Source organism: Symphalangus syndactylus, chromosome 17 (genome assembly GCF_028878055.3).
Source record: "Symphalangus syndactylus isolate Jambi chromosome 17, NHGRI_mSymSyn1-v2.1_pri, whole genome shotgun sequence".
NCBI lineage: Eukaryota > Metazoa > Chordata > Mammalia > Primates > Hylobatidae > Symphalangus > Symphalangus syndactylus.
In genome coordinates, this window is record NC_072439.2 from 85392795 (window position 1) to 85411093 (window position 18299).

Sequence of the window (18299 nt, forward strand, 5' to 3'; positions counted from 1 at the left end):
GTTGCCGATGGGCCGCGAACGGGGCGCTACTTTTTATTTCAGGAAGCGCGGGGGAGTGCGACCGCCTCCAAATCCAGCCTTCCCGTTTGGTGGGACGACCGTCAGTTCTGTCCGGGAGGAATGACGGGGTCAAGGTGGGGTCCCCAGGGCCGCGGGCCAGCGAAGCCCCATTAAAGCGATTGCGAAATGCGCTCGGCACTGTCACCTGACCGTTACCCCCGCCCCCGTCCCCTGCGAGCCTTTGTTTACCACGATCGCGACACCCGGCCCGCTGCGGCCGTCCCCGGGGAGCCGGGGCGGGCGGGGGAGCGGGCGTTCCGCCGTCGCAGTCCCCGCCTAACCTCCCCACCTTCTTACCACTCCAGGACTCGGTTTCTTAATTTGGTTCCTAGTGGAACCGCCCCCAAGTTCTGGACACCCCGGGTGAAGACTGTTAACGCGGCGGGGATTGGGCGCCTGCGGTGGCTTGTGGGCGGTACCCGAGGGCGAGTTCGAGTTTTTATTGGCGAGTTTTTATTGTCACTAGGTGGGCCTGCCCTGGGCCATTCTTCCCGCCCCCTTGAAGGTGATCTGGAGGACGCGCGGGAGCGCGCGCTCTCGCTGCTTTTGCAGCTGCGGCCCGAGTGGAGCCGGTCGGCGCGGGTGCGGGAGGCGCGCTCCCGCCCCTGCTGCGGGCGGCTGGTAGCCTCGGTGGCCGCCGTCGCTGCTGCTGCCTGATCCTGCAGGCAGTTCTGGGCACGCAGCGGTCGGCAACCATGGCCCGCCCTCCGAGGACCGGAAAATTAACACCCTTTAACTAGTGTCGCGTTATCTGCCGGGGTGGTTCGCAGGAAGTCCTGCGAATTCGTTGTTGCCAGTTCTGTAAACGTGTTTAGATAACTAAATATAGATCACAGTGCCATATCTTAGGGGGCCCCAGGGTCACCCCGAGGCAGTGGCTGTTCACAATTGATTTTAGTGGATTTTAATGATTAATCACTTGCTCTTGTGGGCAGCTTTTCAAAAATCACGTCTTTGTATTTGCAGCTACAGACTGGGTCCACCAGCTAAGAGGTTGGATTTTATTAGGGTTGTAAAATAGATTTAAAATCTGCTTGTTGTTGGCTGAGATTTAAAAGCAGATTTCTACTATTTAAAAAAGATAGTTTGAAGATACTCCCCTAAAAGGTAAAGATTCTTCCATACTCGGCTTGGATGAGTTGTTTTCCTTGTTTGAGGGATTCTAGGTCACACACTTCTATGTTTTAATTCCCATGGTAATTCAAAATGTTTAAGAAGTGGGTTGCGACTGTGTCGTTTTAAAATTGTAAATTAAGCTGACAGTAATAAAATCTTCAAGACCAATCATTTTTAGCCATAGTGTGTTGAAAATGGTTTTTCTAATCGCTTGAGTTAATAGGGTATTTGCGTTTTGTCAGATTTTCTTCTGCTGATGTAGGAATTCACTCAAGACTTAATACACTTGTTTTGTTTTTGAGACAGGGTCTCATTCTGTCACCCAGGCTAGAGTGGAGTGGTCTCACTCCGTCACCCAGGCCATCTCAGCTCACTGCAATCTCCGCCTCCCGAGTTCAAGCGATTCTTCTCCTGCCTCAGTTTCCCGAGTAGCTGGGATTACAGGCGCCCGCCATCACGCCCGGCTAGTTTTTGTATGTTTAGTAGGGACGGGGTTTCACCATGTTGGCCAGGCTAGTCTTGAACTCCTGACCTCAGGTGATCCGCCCATCTCAGCCTCCCAAAGTGCTGGGATTGTAGGCGTGAGCCACCGTGCCTGGCAAAGACTTAATACATTTTTGTAGAAGGAAGTTTGAGCTCCCCTGGATGAAGCAGGAATTGAATACGAACAGTTCCCATTGGTTATGCATTCTTTAAAATTCCAGAGGAGATGGTTACACCGGAATGAGCAGCTCCTGTGATCAGAACCGCCTCATCACTTGTGCATTGAGAGTATTTAATGTATCTAAATAAGTACAAAATGCAATCGTCTAACCTTTTGAAAAAGTAAAACCATCACTCAGTAAAGGCTTGGTTATTCAAACAAAGCCAACAACCTAAGTCTCTAAACAGGAAGAAGAAATAAATTCTGAGTTAGGGCTGACTACCAGCTTTAACTTAAACTTTCCTGGCTTTTGTCCAAGTTGTTGAACCTTAATGCTTTTTCAATAACTTTTTTTAACTTCCTTGTTTTTCTCCCATTTCATTAAAACCCAAAGGTCAAGCCTGTGAAAAATAAATACTATTAATCAAATAAGCGACCACAGTTATTTTTGTCTATTATATTTGACACAAATTTGGGACACTTTTTTCAAAAAATATTTGGGTATGGACTGTATAATGGAAAAATGTAAGTAAATATCTTCACAAGTATACGTATGAAAAATACATTTTTGTATGATTTTATTTCTGGTGTGACTGAAACAACTAGAAAGTATATAGCCACTTGACAACTGTTGACATTTAAAAACCGCTATTGTTTCTTCTATTAAAAACACATTAAGTGCTTGCCTGTCATCCCAGCTACTCCAGAGGCTGAGGCAGGAGAATCTCTTGAGCTCTGGAGTTTGAGAACAGAATAGGCAACATAGTGAGACCCTGTCTCAAAAAATAAACAATAAAACAATAGCTAAGCAAACTTTTTTAAATTGAAGAGTTTGGCACTCTGCCTATATTCATCATCCCAGAGTTAAAATATTTCAACATTTGGCACATCTTAAAGACTACTAAACTGATGTTTTAAAAGTGGGCTTTGACTGGGCGCGGTGGCTCATGCCTGTAGTCTCGGTACTTTCAGAGGCTGAGGCGGGTGGATCACCTGAGGTCAGGAGTTCAAGATCAGCCTGGCCAACGTGGTGAAACCCAGTTTCTACTAAAAATACAAAAATTAGCCGGGTGTGGCTGCGGGCGCCCGTAATCCCAGCTACTTGGGAGGCTGAGGCAGGAGAATCACTTGAACCTGGGAGGCGGAGGTTGCAGTGAGCTGAGATTGCGCCATTGCACTCCAGCCTGGGCAACAGGAGCAAAACTCCGTCTCAAAAAAAAAAAAAAAAAAAAAAAGTGGGCTTTACTCTTTTTTTTTTTTTTTGGGGGGGGGACTTTACTCTCAACTGAGGTTTCCAAAGGCTACCACTGTAAATAATTCGTGTCACCACTAAGATAAATATAAATCACTGACTACGTGCTTTTATTCATAGAGAAGTCATGTAAAATATTAGATCTCAAATTTGTGGCCGGGTGCGGTGGCTCACGCCTGTAATCCCAGCACTTTGGGAGGCCAAGGCGGGCAGATCACGAGGTCAGGAGATCAAGACCATCCTGGCTAACACGGAGAAACCCCGTCTCTACTAAAAATACAAAAAATTAGCCGGGCGTAGTGGTGAGCGCCTGTAGTCCCAGCTACCGGGAGGCTGAGGCAGGAGAATGGCGTGAACCCGGGAGGCGGAGCTTGCAGTGAGCCGAGATCGCACCACTGCACTCCAGCCTGGGCGACAGAGCGAGACTGTGTCTCAAAAAAAAAAAAAAAAAATCTCAAATTTGTTCGAGTGGCAGAGCTCCTTGCTGGCATCCTTGCAGATTTAATTTTAATTAAAAAACCAAAACCGGGCCGGGCGTGGTGACTCACGCTTGTAATCCCAGCACTTTGGGAGGCGGGGCAGGTGGATCACCAGGTCAGGAGTTCGAGACCAACCTGGCCAACATAGTGAAACCCCCATCTCTACTAAAAAACAAACAAACAAACAAAAACAGAAAATATTAGCCTGGTGTGGTAGCATGCTCCTGTAATCCCAGCTACTCGGGAGGCTGAGGCAGGAGAATCACTTGAACCCGGGAGGTGAGGGTTGCAGTGAGCCAAGATTGTGCCACTGCACTCCATCCTGGGCGACAGAGCGAGACTCCATCTCAATAGATAAATAACCAAAACCATTTTGCTAACAGAAAACATAACTATATCATATATCTATAGGTGTTTTGATTATCAAATGAAACAATGCATTAAATACCTAAAAGAAACATGTTAGCGAGATAAAACCAAACAACAGTAAATTTACACATCAAGTCTAGTCAGAAGCATGAGTAGGCTCAATAGGGCAGCTTGGTATACCAGGTGTGATGTCTGATGGTTAACAAGTTTTTTTCTTCCTTTAGGGTTGAGGAATATCAGTAGCCAGAAGTTTTAAGTCGAGGGAAAGAAACACTGGAGAAATTCAGTTTTTTTCTTCCTGTGATTTAAGAGACAATAGTATTCTTTTTTAGTTAAAGAACCATATTGTTTAGTCTGACACATTGTTTAAGCTTTCCTAAATTTGTCATCAACAGCTGTTTTGTTTCTCATCAAGCAAAGTCATATAGTGTATTGCCCATTTGAGGTTCTAATAAATATGGGATAATCCCTAGTTGCTATCATTCTATCCAAAGAAACTCAAGGTTTTAGTTGGTTTCTGTTACCTTTTCTTTTTTTTCTTTTTTCTTTTCTCTTTTTTTTTTTTTTTTTGAGACAGAGTCTTGCTGTGTCACCCAGGCTGGAGTGTAGTGATGCCATCTCGGCTCACTGCAACCTCTGCCTCCCGGGTTCAAGCATTTCTCCTGCCTCAGCCTCCTGAGTAGCTGGGATTACAGGTGCCCACCACCACACCTGGCTAATTTTTTTGTATTTTTAGTAGAGACAGGGTTTCACTATGTTGGCCAGGCTGGTCTCAAACCCTTGACCTCGTGATCCGCCTGCCTCAGCCTCTCAAAGTGCTGGGACTGCAGGTGTGAGCCACCTCGGCCAGCCAGTTTCTGTTATCTCATGGTGGGTAAATATGGTCTTGGTGGTTCCATTAAGAAACTGGAAATGTTGAAAATAGCTTGAAGCTGGGCTTTAAACATTACATTTGTAAAACATGGTTCAGGAACCACTGCTGCAGAGTAATTCTTTAAACTGAAATTTTGATAGTGCAAGTTTATGACTTTTAAAAAGTCATCAAATAAATTAGCTTTTGAGACTATAGGGTGAAAATATCTGAAATGTATAAAAATTGCTTGGTTTTGTATAGTACCTTATTATATATAATTTTCTGGTTATTTTTTAAATAAAAGATATACTGGCCGGGCACAGTGGCCCATGCCTGTAATCCCAGCACTTGGGGAGGTCGAGGCAGGTGGATCACGAGGTCAAGAGATCGAGGCCATCCTGGCCAACATGGTGAAACCCTGTCTCTGCTAAAAATACATGGTGGCACGCACCTGTAGTCCCAGCTACGCGGGAGGCTGAGGCAGGAGAATCGCTTGAACCCAGGAGGCGAAGGTTGCAGTGAGCTGAGATCATGCCACTGCACTCCAGCCTGGCAACAGAGTGAGACTGTCTCAAAAAAAAAAAAAAAAAAAGATTTACTATATTGCAATTATTTTCTGGCTTTCTTTCTTTTGAGTTACTATATATCTTTCAAGATAATCCTCTTGGTTAACCTTTCTTGTCATCTCCTGTGGTGTTCTTTCAAGGTTAAATTTGAGAAGATGGAGTAGCATAGAACATAGCGTGCAGCAGTTCACTACCACAAGTTTTAGGGGCCACGTTAGTCAGGATGTTGTTGGTTCCTTCGTTTTCTGGTATTAGTTTTTAGAAGCCCCTCATTAATCCATACTATCTTTAAGGCTGTTAGTAACCTCTTTGTATAGAATTTCTGCATTCTAAAGGAAACATAAGCTTGTTTCAGTACACTCACGCTGTAGATTAATTCTGATATTACACATCTCCTTCAGACTTTGTACCCTCTCTCTTCCATCCCTTACCCTTATCGATTAGGTTGGTATTACCTGAAAACCCATAGAAAATGACCAGGTGAAGTGCTTTATGCTTTCTACCCCATAAGGTATAATTCTAGACCATATTGGTTGTGAGAGGCTGTATTCCAGTCTGCACCTGCTAAGAATTTGAATCTATTTTAGTACCAATCTTGGAGTTCTTGTTTGGCTCTACTCTTAGCCAACCCCACAGAGTCTAAAATTGGATCTGAATCCAGTATTTGCCAGCCAGTGACAGACATAAACTAGGTTCTTTATAAATGTTTCATGAATTGACCTGCATCCCTACATTGATTCAGGATCTTATTGTCCATTGGGAAGGAAGATTTACTTAGCTGGGAGTAACAATTCCCAAATTTGCCCTAGTTGCAATATTTTTTTACCAAGGGTACATGCAAGTCAGGTTCACTTCTGAAAGTAAGGAAACAGGATAGCATTCACTTCATGATCATAACACAGTCTGGGTATACATATGTGTTTGTGAGTATACGTTTATAAAAAAAAGGTCGTTTATATTTGGTTTTGGAATCAACTTTTGAATTTGTCTAAACTTGTTAAGAATTTACAAGTTCTATTTAAAGATATCTGGGCCAGAAACCAGAACCACTTGTGTTTAAATACTATTGCTATTCTGTACACAGCTCAAGGTTCTGGTATTTTCTCTTAAGCATTCCTCTTCTCCCCTTGCACCAAAAAAAAAAAAAAAAGGAATTGCGCTGCATTAGTTGGTTTCTATGGGGATATGGGGATTAAGTTTCTACAAGATTCAAGGCAGAAGAAATATACATTTATATATTAAAAGATAAAAAAATTGCTAACTCTTAGAATTATTTAATGGCCCCAAACTTGGATGAAACCTCAATTTCCAGACACTCTTCAAATATCCAATGCAGAATTATCACAGAGCATATGTTTTTTCAGTGCTACCATTAGCTTGCTATTGACATTACTTTTCTTTTACTCATTTTTCACTCAAGAAATTTTACTGCAGGATAAAACTCCAGGATAAAACTGTCAAGTGCCGGGCGCGGTGGCTCACGCCTGTAATCCCAGCACTTTGGGAGGCCGAGGCGGGCGAATCACCTGAGGTCGGGAGTTTGAGACCAGCCTGACTAACATGGAGAAACCCTGTCTCTGCTAAAAATACAATTAGCTGGGCATGGCAGCACATGCCTGTAATCCCAACTACTAGGGAGGCTGAGGCAGGAGAATCGCTTGAACCTGGGAGGCAGAGGTTGCAGTGAGCTGAGATTGCGCCATTGCGCTCCAGCCTGGGCAGTAAGAGCAAAACTCAGTCTCAAAAAACAAACAAAAAAACTGTCAAGTAAGGAAGTTGATAAATAAGAAAACTAGTTATGTAAAATAGCATTAAATTATTAATTTGCTTTAAGGAGATGTTATTCACTAATTATTTTTAAACAGAAATGAACTTCAGTCGGAAACTAGAATTTACTAAAAACTTTGTTCAACATATTAGTAAATAATGCCAGCTGTACATGAACTGACAACTATCTGATTTATATGTTGCTATTCTTCCTTTATTTTAGGTGTGGGAATTAAAACAACACACATATTTTGACTGGGGCTTTGATCAACCAAATGCTAAAAAGGTATATTTATAATATTTATAAACTATCTAAACATTGTTATTAGAGAATTTAAACCATTTTCCTTTCTTTAACCAGAGATCACTCAAGCCAATCAGATAACAAGGCACAACTCTATCCTTAAGATCACAAAAGATGGCAGTGTGACAATCATTATTTCTGTTACTAAATATTTACCCACTCTTCTGTGCTTTCCTGAGAGCCTCATTCATGTCTGATCAACTTATATCCATTAACTCATGTAGATATAACTTTCAGTCATTATGTTTGTTTGGAAAGAAGCTTTTCCTACTTATTTTGTCTGGAGATGCCTACTTAGTTGTTTACTTTTTCTTCATGGGAATAATTCTACTGTGATATTTGCAAAAATGTTATAATGGTTCAATCAGTAATCTTACGTTTTGTTTGCTTGATTATGCATTATGAGTTCATTTTGATCAATTTTGAACTTATATTAGACACCGTACTTTGAGATAGGATAACATTTTTCTTTACTTTTTTTTTTTTTTTTTTTTTTTTTTGAGACGGAGTCTTGCTCTGTTTCCAGGCTGGAGTGCAATGGTGCGATCTCAGCTCACTGCAACCTCCGCCTCCCGGGTTCAGGTGATTCTCCTGCCTCAGCCTCCTGAGTAGCTGGGACTACAGGTGCCCACAACCACGCCCAGCTAATCTTTGTATTACTTTATTGTATAAAATGGGAAGGCAAAAGCTAGCAAATTACATGTGGAAGCCCAAAAGATACATTCTGAATGCATCTCACACTCCTAAGATGCCCTCGTGCAAATCATTTATACCTAGGAAGTGTTTACATTTGGTGTAGTTATGGAGACCAGTAATGGGAGAGTTCCCAGGAAGTCCAGGGGAAGTCAATATGCCCGAAAGTCAGGAGGCAGCAAGCTGAAGGTGTTTGGAAAGATCTATGAGATAGTCTCTGTTACATACAGAGCAATAAACAAATATCTCATTGCTGTTGAAGACTTTGTAATACAAGGTGATTTTATAGGTGTTCTAGTCCAGGATTTTCCATTTTTTATTGGGTAAAAGTAGTGGAGAGGAAGACCTCTTTTGTCAGTGAACAAATCAAGGAGTCAACTATGAAAATAAGGGACAGATAATAGCATAAAAAGACAGACCCTTAATTGATACAAAGCTTAATCAATTTTATATTAATACTTAACTCAATTTTATATTAATACTTAACTCACTGTTCCCAAATTTATCTAATAAATACTAGATAGAGTAAAATCATTGGATACAGAAAACAAAGTATACTTTTATGTATGTTTTTCTACTTGTCCATTCTAGCCAAAGGAAATTCTTAGTTCTTACAATGTGCTATTTTGTTTTGTATTCTGAACAAATTTTCATTTAAAAATTGAGAAAGTGAAAATGTATGCAGGAAGAAGCTCACGATTTCCATTGTTGTTAATACCAATAATTGTATCACTAGTCAAAGTCACAATCGCTTCTGTGAATTTTTTTGAACCTGAAATGCAATAAGAATTTAAATTAGATAAACTGGAATGAATAGTAGGTTCTTGATTTGGTTACCTGACTTGTAGCTAATTCAACCATAATTTGAACCTAGATTAATAAGGCATTAAGATTAAAATATGAGTGGGGGGAGGGGGGAGGGACAGCATTAGGAGATACACCTAATGCTAAATGACGAATTAATGGGTGCAGGAAATCAACATGGCACATGGATACATATGTAACAAACCTGCACATTGTGCACATGTACCCTAAAACCCTAAAGTATAATAAAAAAAAAAAAAAAAAAAAAAAAAAAAAATATGAGTTATATTCCATGTCATCACAGTTTATGTTTATCATAATTGAAATGTTCCCTTTTTTAATTACTTGTGATATTACACACATTGAACTTTTTGAAGTTTCAACAACAACAAAAAATTGACATTCAGGTACAGTAGTGGTCTCTCTTGATATGGGGGATACATTTCTGTTTATAAAATGGTTATTGAGATAACTTCAAATTAAAAGCATATTTGATAGATATGCTACTGCTCATGTGTGGGAGCCTGGAATTTGGAAGTCATTCTGTGCATTGTAAATGGAGTTGTAAATGTTAAGCTGTGTGTATGCACATGCATCCAGACATGCACACAAATATATGGGCAACTGTAACCCAAGTTGGGTGACCTGTAATGAGGCAAACATGAACTCTCTGAGTAATCAGAAAAATCTTAAAAGAGATAGGAAGAAATCCCTTTTTTTTAGTTAGTGATAATAAATTTTAAAACTAATAAAATATTTTAAACTCAGATATATTTTTATTCATTTAGGTATTAAAATTAATAAAATGAAATAGAGCTTTTATTTGTTCTCAGGCAAGTCTGTTACCTAAAATCTGCAAAACATAATTGGGTTGAAGTTAAAAATCTAGCTTGTTTGGACCATAACATACATGTAGAGGAAAGTATTTCCTCAAATTTAAGAGAAACTAATTTTCCTAACTAAATTTGTGGCAGTTACTTTGTTGACACATTTACTCCAAAACCAGCCATTAGTAAGCATCATCTGGTGTTTATCTTTACTTTTATATGTGTTCATTTAAATAGGCCTTCTCCATGAGCTTCCATTGCCATAACTATTATATTACATCACAAAGCTTTGTTATATACTTAGAAAATGCATGTATATTTGTACATTTGAAATATTCTGTTGTTTTTTTTTAACTTAGAAATGAGGGTGGCCGGGTGTGGTGGCTTAGGCCTGTAATCCCAGCACTTTGGGAGACTGAGGCAGATGTATCACTTGAGGTCCGGAGTTCAAGACCAGCCTGGCCAACATAGTGAAACCCCGTCTCTTCCAAGAGTACAAAAATTAGCCCGGCATGGTGGCATGTGCCTGTAGTCCCACCCACTTGGACAGCTGAGGCAGGAGAATAGCTTGAACCTGGGAGGTGGAGGTTGCAGTGAGCCGAGATTGTGCCACTGCACTCCAGCCTGGGTGACAGAACAAGACTCTGTCTCAAAAAAAAAAAAAAAAAAAAAAAAAAATCAACATACTGCCTCTGACTCTCCACCCTAGTGATTTCAAATGAAAACAGTATTTATTTCACTTTAGTCTTTATTCCATTTGACTGATAAAATTGCTTGGATTTTTTCTGACTTTACCTGCACAGTTGGGGGATAGACAGGGAAACAGAAAAGATCCTGTATAGCATGCAAGCATTTAGGTGTCCTTCGGATGTTGTTATAGCCAGGTATTTTTCCCTGAATGCTCAGAATAACCTGGCATATATCTGTCCAGAGAAAATCCTATCACCTAAACTTCAGGAAGGTTAAGTGCTAATTGATATGAAGAGAATTTTTTAAATGTAATGTAAGTTTAAGGAGGAACTAGGCTGCCTGTACCGATGGGACATATTGTCTGTGCTACTTTATGCTATTATTTATGTAGTTTGAATATGTTTTGTTGCAACTCTTTTTTGTTGTTTTTTTGATGGAGTCTCGCTCTGTCGCCCAGGCTGGAGTGCAGTGGCGCAATCTAGGCTCACTGTGAGCTCTGCCTCCCAGGTTCACGCCATTTTCCTGCCTCAGCCTCCCAAGTAGCTGGGACTACAGGCACGTGCCAGCATGCCTGGATAATTTTTTGTATTTTAGTAGAGACGGGGTTTCACCATGTTGACCAGGATGGTCTCAATCTCCTGACCTGGTGATCCACCTGCCTCGGCCTCCCAAAGTGCTGGGATTACGGGCGTGAGCCACCACGCCTGGCCTTGTTGCAACTCTCAAAAAAAAAAAAAAAAAAAAAAATAGCCGGGCGCAGTGGCTTATGCCTGTAATCCTAGCACGTTGGGAGGCCAAGGTGGGTGGATCACGAGGTCATATCGAGACCATCCTGCCCAACATGGTGAAACCTCATCTCTACTAAGAATACAAAAATTAGCTGGGGATGGTAGTGCACGCCTGTAGTCCGAGTTACTCAGGAGGCTGAGGCAGGAGAATCGCTTGAACCTGGGAGGTGGAGGTTGCAGTGAGCTGAGATCGTGCCACTGCACTCCAGCCTGGCGACAGAGCGAGACTCCGTCTCAAAAAAAATTTAAAAATAAAAAATAAAAAGGATCACCCCTGTAATCCCAGCACTTTGGGAGCCTGAGGCGGGTGGATCACGAGGTCAGGAGATTGAGACCATCCTGGTCAACATGGTGAAACCCCGTCTCTATTAAAATACAAAAAATTATCCAGGCATGCTGGCACATGCCTGTAGTCCCAGCTACTTGGGAGGCTGAAGCAGGAGAATCACTTGAGCCTGGGAGGTGGAGGTTGCAGTGAGCCAAGATGGCGCCACTACACTCCAGCCTGGCAACAGAGCAAGACTCCATCTCAAAACAAAACAGGCTGAGCGCAGTGGCTCACGCCTGTAATCCCAGCACTTTGGGAGGCGAAGGCGGGAGAATTGCTCGAGCTCAGGAGTTCAAGACCAATCTGGCCAACATGGCAAAACCTGTTTCTACTAAAAAAGTACAAAAATTAGCCAGGCGTGGTGGCACGCGCCTGTAATCCCAGTTACTCGAGAGGCTGAGGCACAAAAATCGCTTGAACCTGGGAGGCGGAGGTTGCAGTGAGCCGAGGTCATGGCACTGTACTCCAGCCTGGGCAACACAAAGAGACCCTGTCTCAAAAAAGCAAAAACAAAAACAAAAAACTCCAATAGCAATATCTTACATCTCTGTAAACCCTAGGCCTAGTAACAGTATCTTGACAATAGTGGCATATAATAAATATTTGTTGATGATGATGATGGTAAAAGCTGCAATATTAAGTAAATTCAGTGAGAGAATTCATGAAAATTGCAAGTATCTAGTGCATATTGGAAGTAGGATATCTGGGGCATTAGAATGAGAAGAGAGGATGGAGATAAATAGGAACATGAAAAAGAAGAGAATACCATATATAAGAGAATGAGTTGCTTCTTGATTTTGATATTACATATTTTATTTCCCCTTGTGTCACTTAAAAAGTGGGGTACAATTTAATATATGACAGGGTACACAAAATGCAGCCTTAAGATTGTTAACTTTCAAGTCTCAGTTTTATTTGTGGCTTGTGAATGTAGGATGGCATCTCATTTTTTAGATTATATTATCTGTGACATCCTTTAACTGACTTCTTTTTGCTGCCAGTCTTAGGCCTGAATGTCTGACTTGAAATATTTCAAGAAGTTGGGAACATTAGAAGGGATGTGTATGAAATTCTGAGAGTATGGCAATAGATGAGGTACCCTGAGTGATCTTAAGCCAATTACTAATACACTTTGAATCATGTATCAACTTCTGAAGATGTGGAAAGGGAGTAGAAGAATCACCTTAAAATGTGAACTTAAAGAGAATTGGGCCGGGCACCATGCCTCATACCTATAATCCGAGCACTTTGGGAGGCCAAGGTGGGCAGATCCCTTGAGGCCAGGAGTTCAAGTCCAGCCTGGGCAACATGGCAAAACCCCTTCTCTAACAAAAATACAAAAATTAGCCGGGTGTGGTGGGTACATGCCTGTAGTCCCAGCTACTCGGGAGGCTGAGGTAGGAGAATCCCTTGAACCCAGGAGGTGGAGATTGCAGTGAGTCAAGATCGCGCCTTTGCACTTCAGCGTGGGTGACAGAATGAGACCTTGTTTTCAAAACAAAAGAGACAGAGAGAAGGAGAGAGAGAGAATTGATGGCTATAGCCAAGTGCCTCAATCCATCAGTTACTTACTGAAAGTCATTTCTGAGGGGGTTTTGGGATGTTTCTTATTAGTAAAAGGGAACAAGACCTAGATAACATGCATGAAATTTTTTTAAATGAATATTACATTTTATAATAGAAATTTTTATGGAAAATAGAGAAGATAAATAAAACATTTTGGCATATGTACATCCTATCCCTAGATTCACAGATACATTATTTTTCCTGTTGGCATATGTTTTGTGATCTACTTTTTCACTTACTGTGTGGTTACTACTTCCCCATGTCGTTAAATAGTCATATATAATTTTTAATGGCTGCATAGACTTTGTTCTAGCCAGAAGATGTACTGTGGTTTAACCAATCCCCTCTTACAGGGCATTTAGGTTATTTTGAGTATTTTCTATCAATACAGCACTGGATATCTGTATAGATAAATCTTTCCACATAATTCTGATTATTTCCTAAGGAGAGAGCGCTAAAAAATAAAAAAAAAGGACTTGTTGGTCAAACAGTGTACATATTTTTAAATAGATACAGCTAAATTCCTCTCTAGGAATTCTATATTAAGATAATAATTATTTCACCAGGCATGGTGGCTCATGCCTGTAATCCCAGTACTTTGAGAGGCTGAGGTGAGAGGATCACTTGAGGCCGGGAGTTCAAAATCCCATCTCTACAAAAAGTAAAAAAAAATAGCCAGGCATGGTGGTACGCACACGTAGTCACAGCTACTCAGGAGGCTGAGGCAGGAAGATCGCTTGAGCCTAGGAGTTTGAGGTTACAGTGAGCTATGATCATGTCACTTTACTCCAAACTTGGTGACAGAGTGAGACCTTGTCTCAAAATAAAAAAGATTTTTAAAAAGAAAGGTAACTATGTTAGAATTCTAACTGTAGTCAAATTGTGTCTTACACCATTCTACAGTCAATAGTATGAAACTCAGCTCTGTAAATGGGGAGGAAACGGAAGGTTATTAGTAACTCACGAAGTACATAGTATTCTTTCAGGTAGAAAAGGGGAGCCTGAAGGAGTACTATTGCAAATTACCCTTAATGTTCTAATTGTTCAAATGCAGATTTTTGTTTATCGGTTTTTATTAACATGAGATAGTGCTGTGTACCCTATATGAAATATATTAATTATGTGATTTTGTTGCAGTGTTTATATTAAAATGAAATTATGTAATTTGAATATTGAATTTTTTGCATATTGAAATGTTTTCCTTTTTTTACTTTTAGCCACATAAAGAAGATCCCTAACAGTCATTTCTCAACAATTATATAGTCAACTGATGTAACAATGGTACTAATATTGGGACGCAGACTAAACAGAGAGGATCTTGGGGTGCGTGATTCCCCAGCAACTAAGCGTAAAGTTTTTGAAATGGACCCCAAATCTCTGACAGGTCATGAGTTTTTTGACTTCTCTTCAGGATCATCCCATGCCGAAAACATACTCCAGATATTTAATGAATTTCGAGATAGCCGCTTATTCACAGACGTTATCATTTGTGTGGAAGGAAAAGAATTTCCTTGCCATAGAGCTGTGCTCTCAGCCTGTAGCAGCTACTTCAGAGCTATGTTTTGTAATGACCACAGGGAAAGCCGAGAAATGTTGGTTGAGATCAATGGTATTTTAGCTGAAGCTATGGAATGTTTTTTGCAGTATGTTTATACTGGAAAGGTGAAGATCACTACAGAGAATGTACAATATCTCTTTGAGACATCAAGCCTCTTTCAGATTAGTGTTCTCCGTGATGCATGTGCCAAGTTCTTGGAGGAGCAACTTGATCCTTGTAATTGCTTAGGAATCCAGCGCTTTGCTGATACCCATTCACTCAAAACACTCTTCACAAAATGCAAAAATTTTGCATTACAGACTTTTGAGGATGTATCCCAGCACGAAGAATTTCTTGAGCTTGACAAAGATGAACTTATTGATTATATTTGTAGCGATGAACTTGTTATTGGTAAAGAGGAGATGGTTTTTGAGGCCGTCATGCGTTGGGTCTATCGTGCCGTTGATCTGAGAAGACCACTGTTACATGAGCTCCTGACACATGTGAGACTCCCTCTGTTGCATCCCAACTACTTTGTTCAAACAGTTGAAGTGGACCAATTGATCCAGAATTCTCCTGAGTGTTATCAGTTGTTGCATGAAGCAAGACGGTACCACATACTTGGGAATGAAATGATGTCCCCAAGGACTAGGCCACGCAGGTGAGAAGACTGTTTTCAAATATAGTTAACAAAAGTTTTTAATATATCTTTAAAGCTCCTGAATGCAATCTCAGTGTTGTCATTTATATGCACTGTCTACCTGTGGCTGTATATAATTTTAGATTTATTTTGGATTATATAAGTCACTAGAATGTCTCTTCTAGTGAATTCTAGATTCAACAGTAGCATTTTTTGTTGTTGTTGTTGTTCTGTGCTATCAAACGGTGTAGCAAAGGGTCTTTGCAACTGTGCATATCTCAACATATTTCTACTAATTTCTCTTAACCTTTGTAGGGCCCCAAACCATTCCACTTTTCTTTCCAAAGAGTCTTTGGATACAGGGTAGCTAAGACTTTAGTAGGCTCTCTTGCACTGCCTCTACTTATAAAAAAAATTTGCTCCTGGGCACAGGGGCTCACGCCTATAATCCCAGTACTTTGGTAGGCCAAGGTGGAGGAGCGCTTGAACTCAGGAGTTCGAGACCAGCCTGGGCAACATAGCGAGACCTCATCGCTGCTAAAAATAATTAGCCAGGCATGGTGGCACGGACCTGTAGTCCCACTTACTCAGAAGGTTGAGGTGGGAGGATTGGTTGAGCCAAGGAGTTTGAGGATGCTGTGAGCCATGCTCTTACTGCTCTCCAGCCAGGGCAACAGAGTGAGACTCTGTCTCAAAAAAAAAGAAAAAAGAATGTTTGCACATCCACAGACTGGCCTTTGTCCTAACACAGAAGCATGAAATATAGAGGTGAATTAAATAAGATGGTATACATTGAGTGAATTCTGAGATGTAAAATCCAGGCCTCAAATCTTACTTAATTGTTACAGTTATTATATTTAATGTCAATCTCAATTTTAAAAAATCTTTTTTCTGAATGTGAAAATTACATTATCATTATAGAGAATTTGGAAAATGTGTGCTTAGGGGGTAGAATGCAGTTAAATATTGTAGTATATTTGTATCTTCTTCCAATATATTATTTCTATAAAGTACGTATCGATTTTAATTCATAAACTATAGACAAATAATCTCCATGCCTTAATAGTGGAAGGAATATTTATTGTGAATAAGCAAGAAATGCCTGTTATGAAAAATATTACAGTAAATTATCCTTTTAATCCTTTTAATATTTTTCTAACAAAGCTAATGTTGGTGTTGGTTTTTTTTTTAATTGTGATAAAAAACACATAACATAAACTTTACTGTCTTAATCATTTTTAATTATACATTTCAGTAATGTTAAGTATATTTACATTGTTGTGAAACTAGTATTTTTATTAGTTTATTATTGGTTTATTATTAAGCCATCTTCATTTTTTCTGTGAATTTACTATAGCATAGCTCATAAACCACATTTTTACCTTAAATTTTGACTATCATTGTTTTGGAATGTTAAAAGTCAGCATACTGTGAGATAGCTTGTTTTTAAAATTTATACTAGTTTGAATAATGTATTAATTAAGAAAACTAAACAACTTCAGAGCTGTGTGACTATTAGCTCTTCGAGAACTTTTGTGAACACACAGTATCCCTCTAAAGGGAAAATCACTCCTTTTTGCAAGACAAATACCCCTGTAGCAGACCGAATGGTCTGAGCTCAGATGGGGCTAATAATACTCAGCCTGCCTATCTCATAGGATTAGAGTAGGAACCAAGGGTTATATGTTGTAAAATCAAAATAAGACATTTATTACTAATATTTATAAAGACATAATTTGAATGCAATCAGATTGCAGCCTAAGGGTCCCATCACTCTTTTGAAGAGATACTTTTCCTAACTTACTTAATTATTTGATTTCCAAAAATGTATTTTATATCCAATTTTTAAGGGAACGAATCTATTTCCACAGTGAAACATCTCTTTATAAATTGCAGTATCACCTTTCTTTAAGAGACAAGTATAAAAACCAAACTATAGTTCTATTGAATTTGCAGACTCTTAAAAATATGATAGCAGATATTTATTTTATGTGGGCATTACATGAGGAATCCTTTATTTTATAACTCTGCTATCACCTTCTGTCCCTTACATTTATCTTTCACTTATCTGTTACTGCATGTTTGCTGTGGGAATTAGGAGACTGGAGAGACCACTGGGTGAAACAGGAGGATTTTATTTAGGTGGCCACCAACTTAGTGGATTAACATCTAAAGGTTGAGCAATGAACAAAGACAGGGCTTGACTTTTATTTATGCTGCTGAAGTGGAGTGGCTAGCCAGTGGCGTGAAATTTGCAGGGCAGGGAAACCAGGCTTGCAGAAGCAGAACAAAGGCAGTTAATTGTACTGTGAGAGGTTTTTGCAATTTAGGCATGTTTTGTGACTTTGCTGTGTTACATAGAGAAAAACAGGAACTTATAAAACCTTTGCAAACTTGTAAAGGTAGTTACAAAACTAGTTGTGAGAGCAGAACAAAGAATGATAGTATGGGGAGAGAATTTTAGGGGGAGACTGATAAGAACTTGTTTTTCTCATACTTGCTTTTGGAACCCATTTTTTGGGGGCCTTTGCCTGTTTTTGCAGATAATGTTATTATAGCTCCAGCTGGACTTTGGATGTTAATCTGCTGAGTTGGTGGCCGCCTAAATAAATCCTCCTGTTTCACCCAGTGATCTCTCCAGTCTCCTGATTGCCACAACATGTTGGCATTAATCACTAGGAATTTCATTATCTGAACAATGTGTATTATTTGTACAGGTTCTCATCTTTCTGAGAAACTCCAAACTTCTTTGAAAGAGGAGTGATGGCCAGGCGTGGTGGCGCACGCTTGTAACCCCAGCACTTTGGGAGGCTGAGGCGGGCGGATCACGAGGTCAGGAGATCGAGACCACGGTGAAACCCCGTCTCTACTAAAAATACAAAAAATTAGCCGGGCGTGGTGGCGGGCGCCTGTAGTCCCAGCTACTCGGAGAGGCTGAGGCAGGAGAATGGCGTGAACCTGGGAGGTGGAGCTTGCAGTGAGCCGAGATCACGCCACTGCACTCCAGCCTGGGTGAC

At 40.3% G+C, this 18299-nt stretch overlaps 1 protein-coding gene across 6 annotated transcripts in view; it reads left to right on the forward strand.

The window, feature by feature from the left end:
* Positions 1-18299, forward strand: part of KLHL24 (kelch like family member 24) — a 52230-nt gene that overhangs the window by 579 nt on the left and 33352 nt on the right. The window contains exons 2-4 of one of the 6 annotated variants that reach the window (XM_063621806.1): positions 43-134; positions 7329-7391; positions 14323-15303. In XM_063621806.1, coding sequence (XP_063477876.1) covers positions 14384-15303 — 920 coding nt within the window. In that variant the 5' untranslated portion in view covers positions 43-134; positions 7329-7391; positions 14323-14383. Of the gene's footprint in view, positions 1-42; positions 135-1482; positions 7392-14322; positions 15304-18299 lie in introns of those variants that run through there. The other 5 variants (XM_063621802.1, XM_063621804.1, XM_063621808.1 and 2 more) reach the window with 5 other exon arrangements.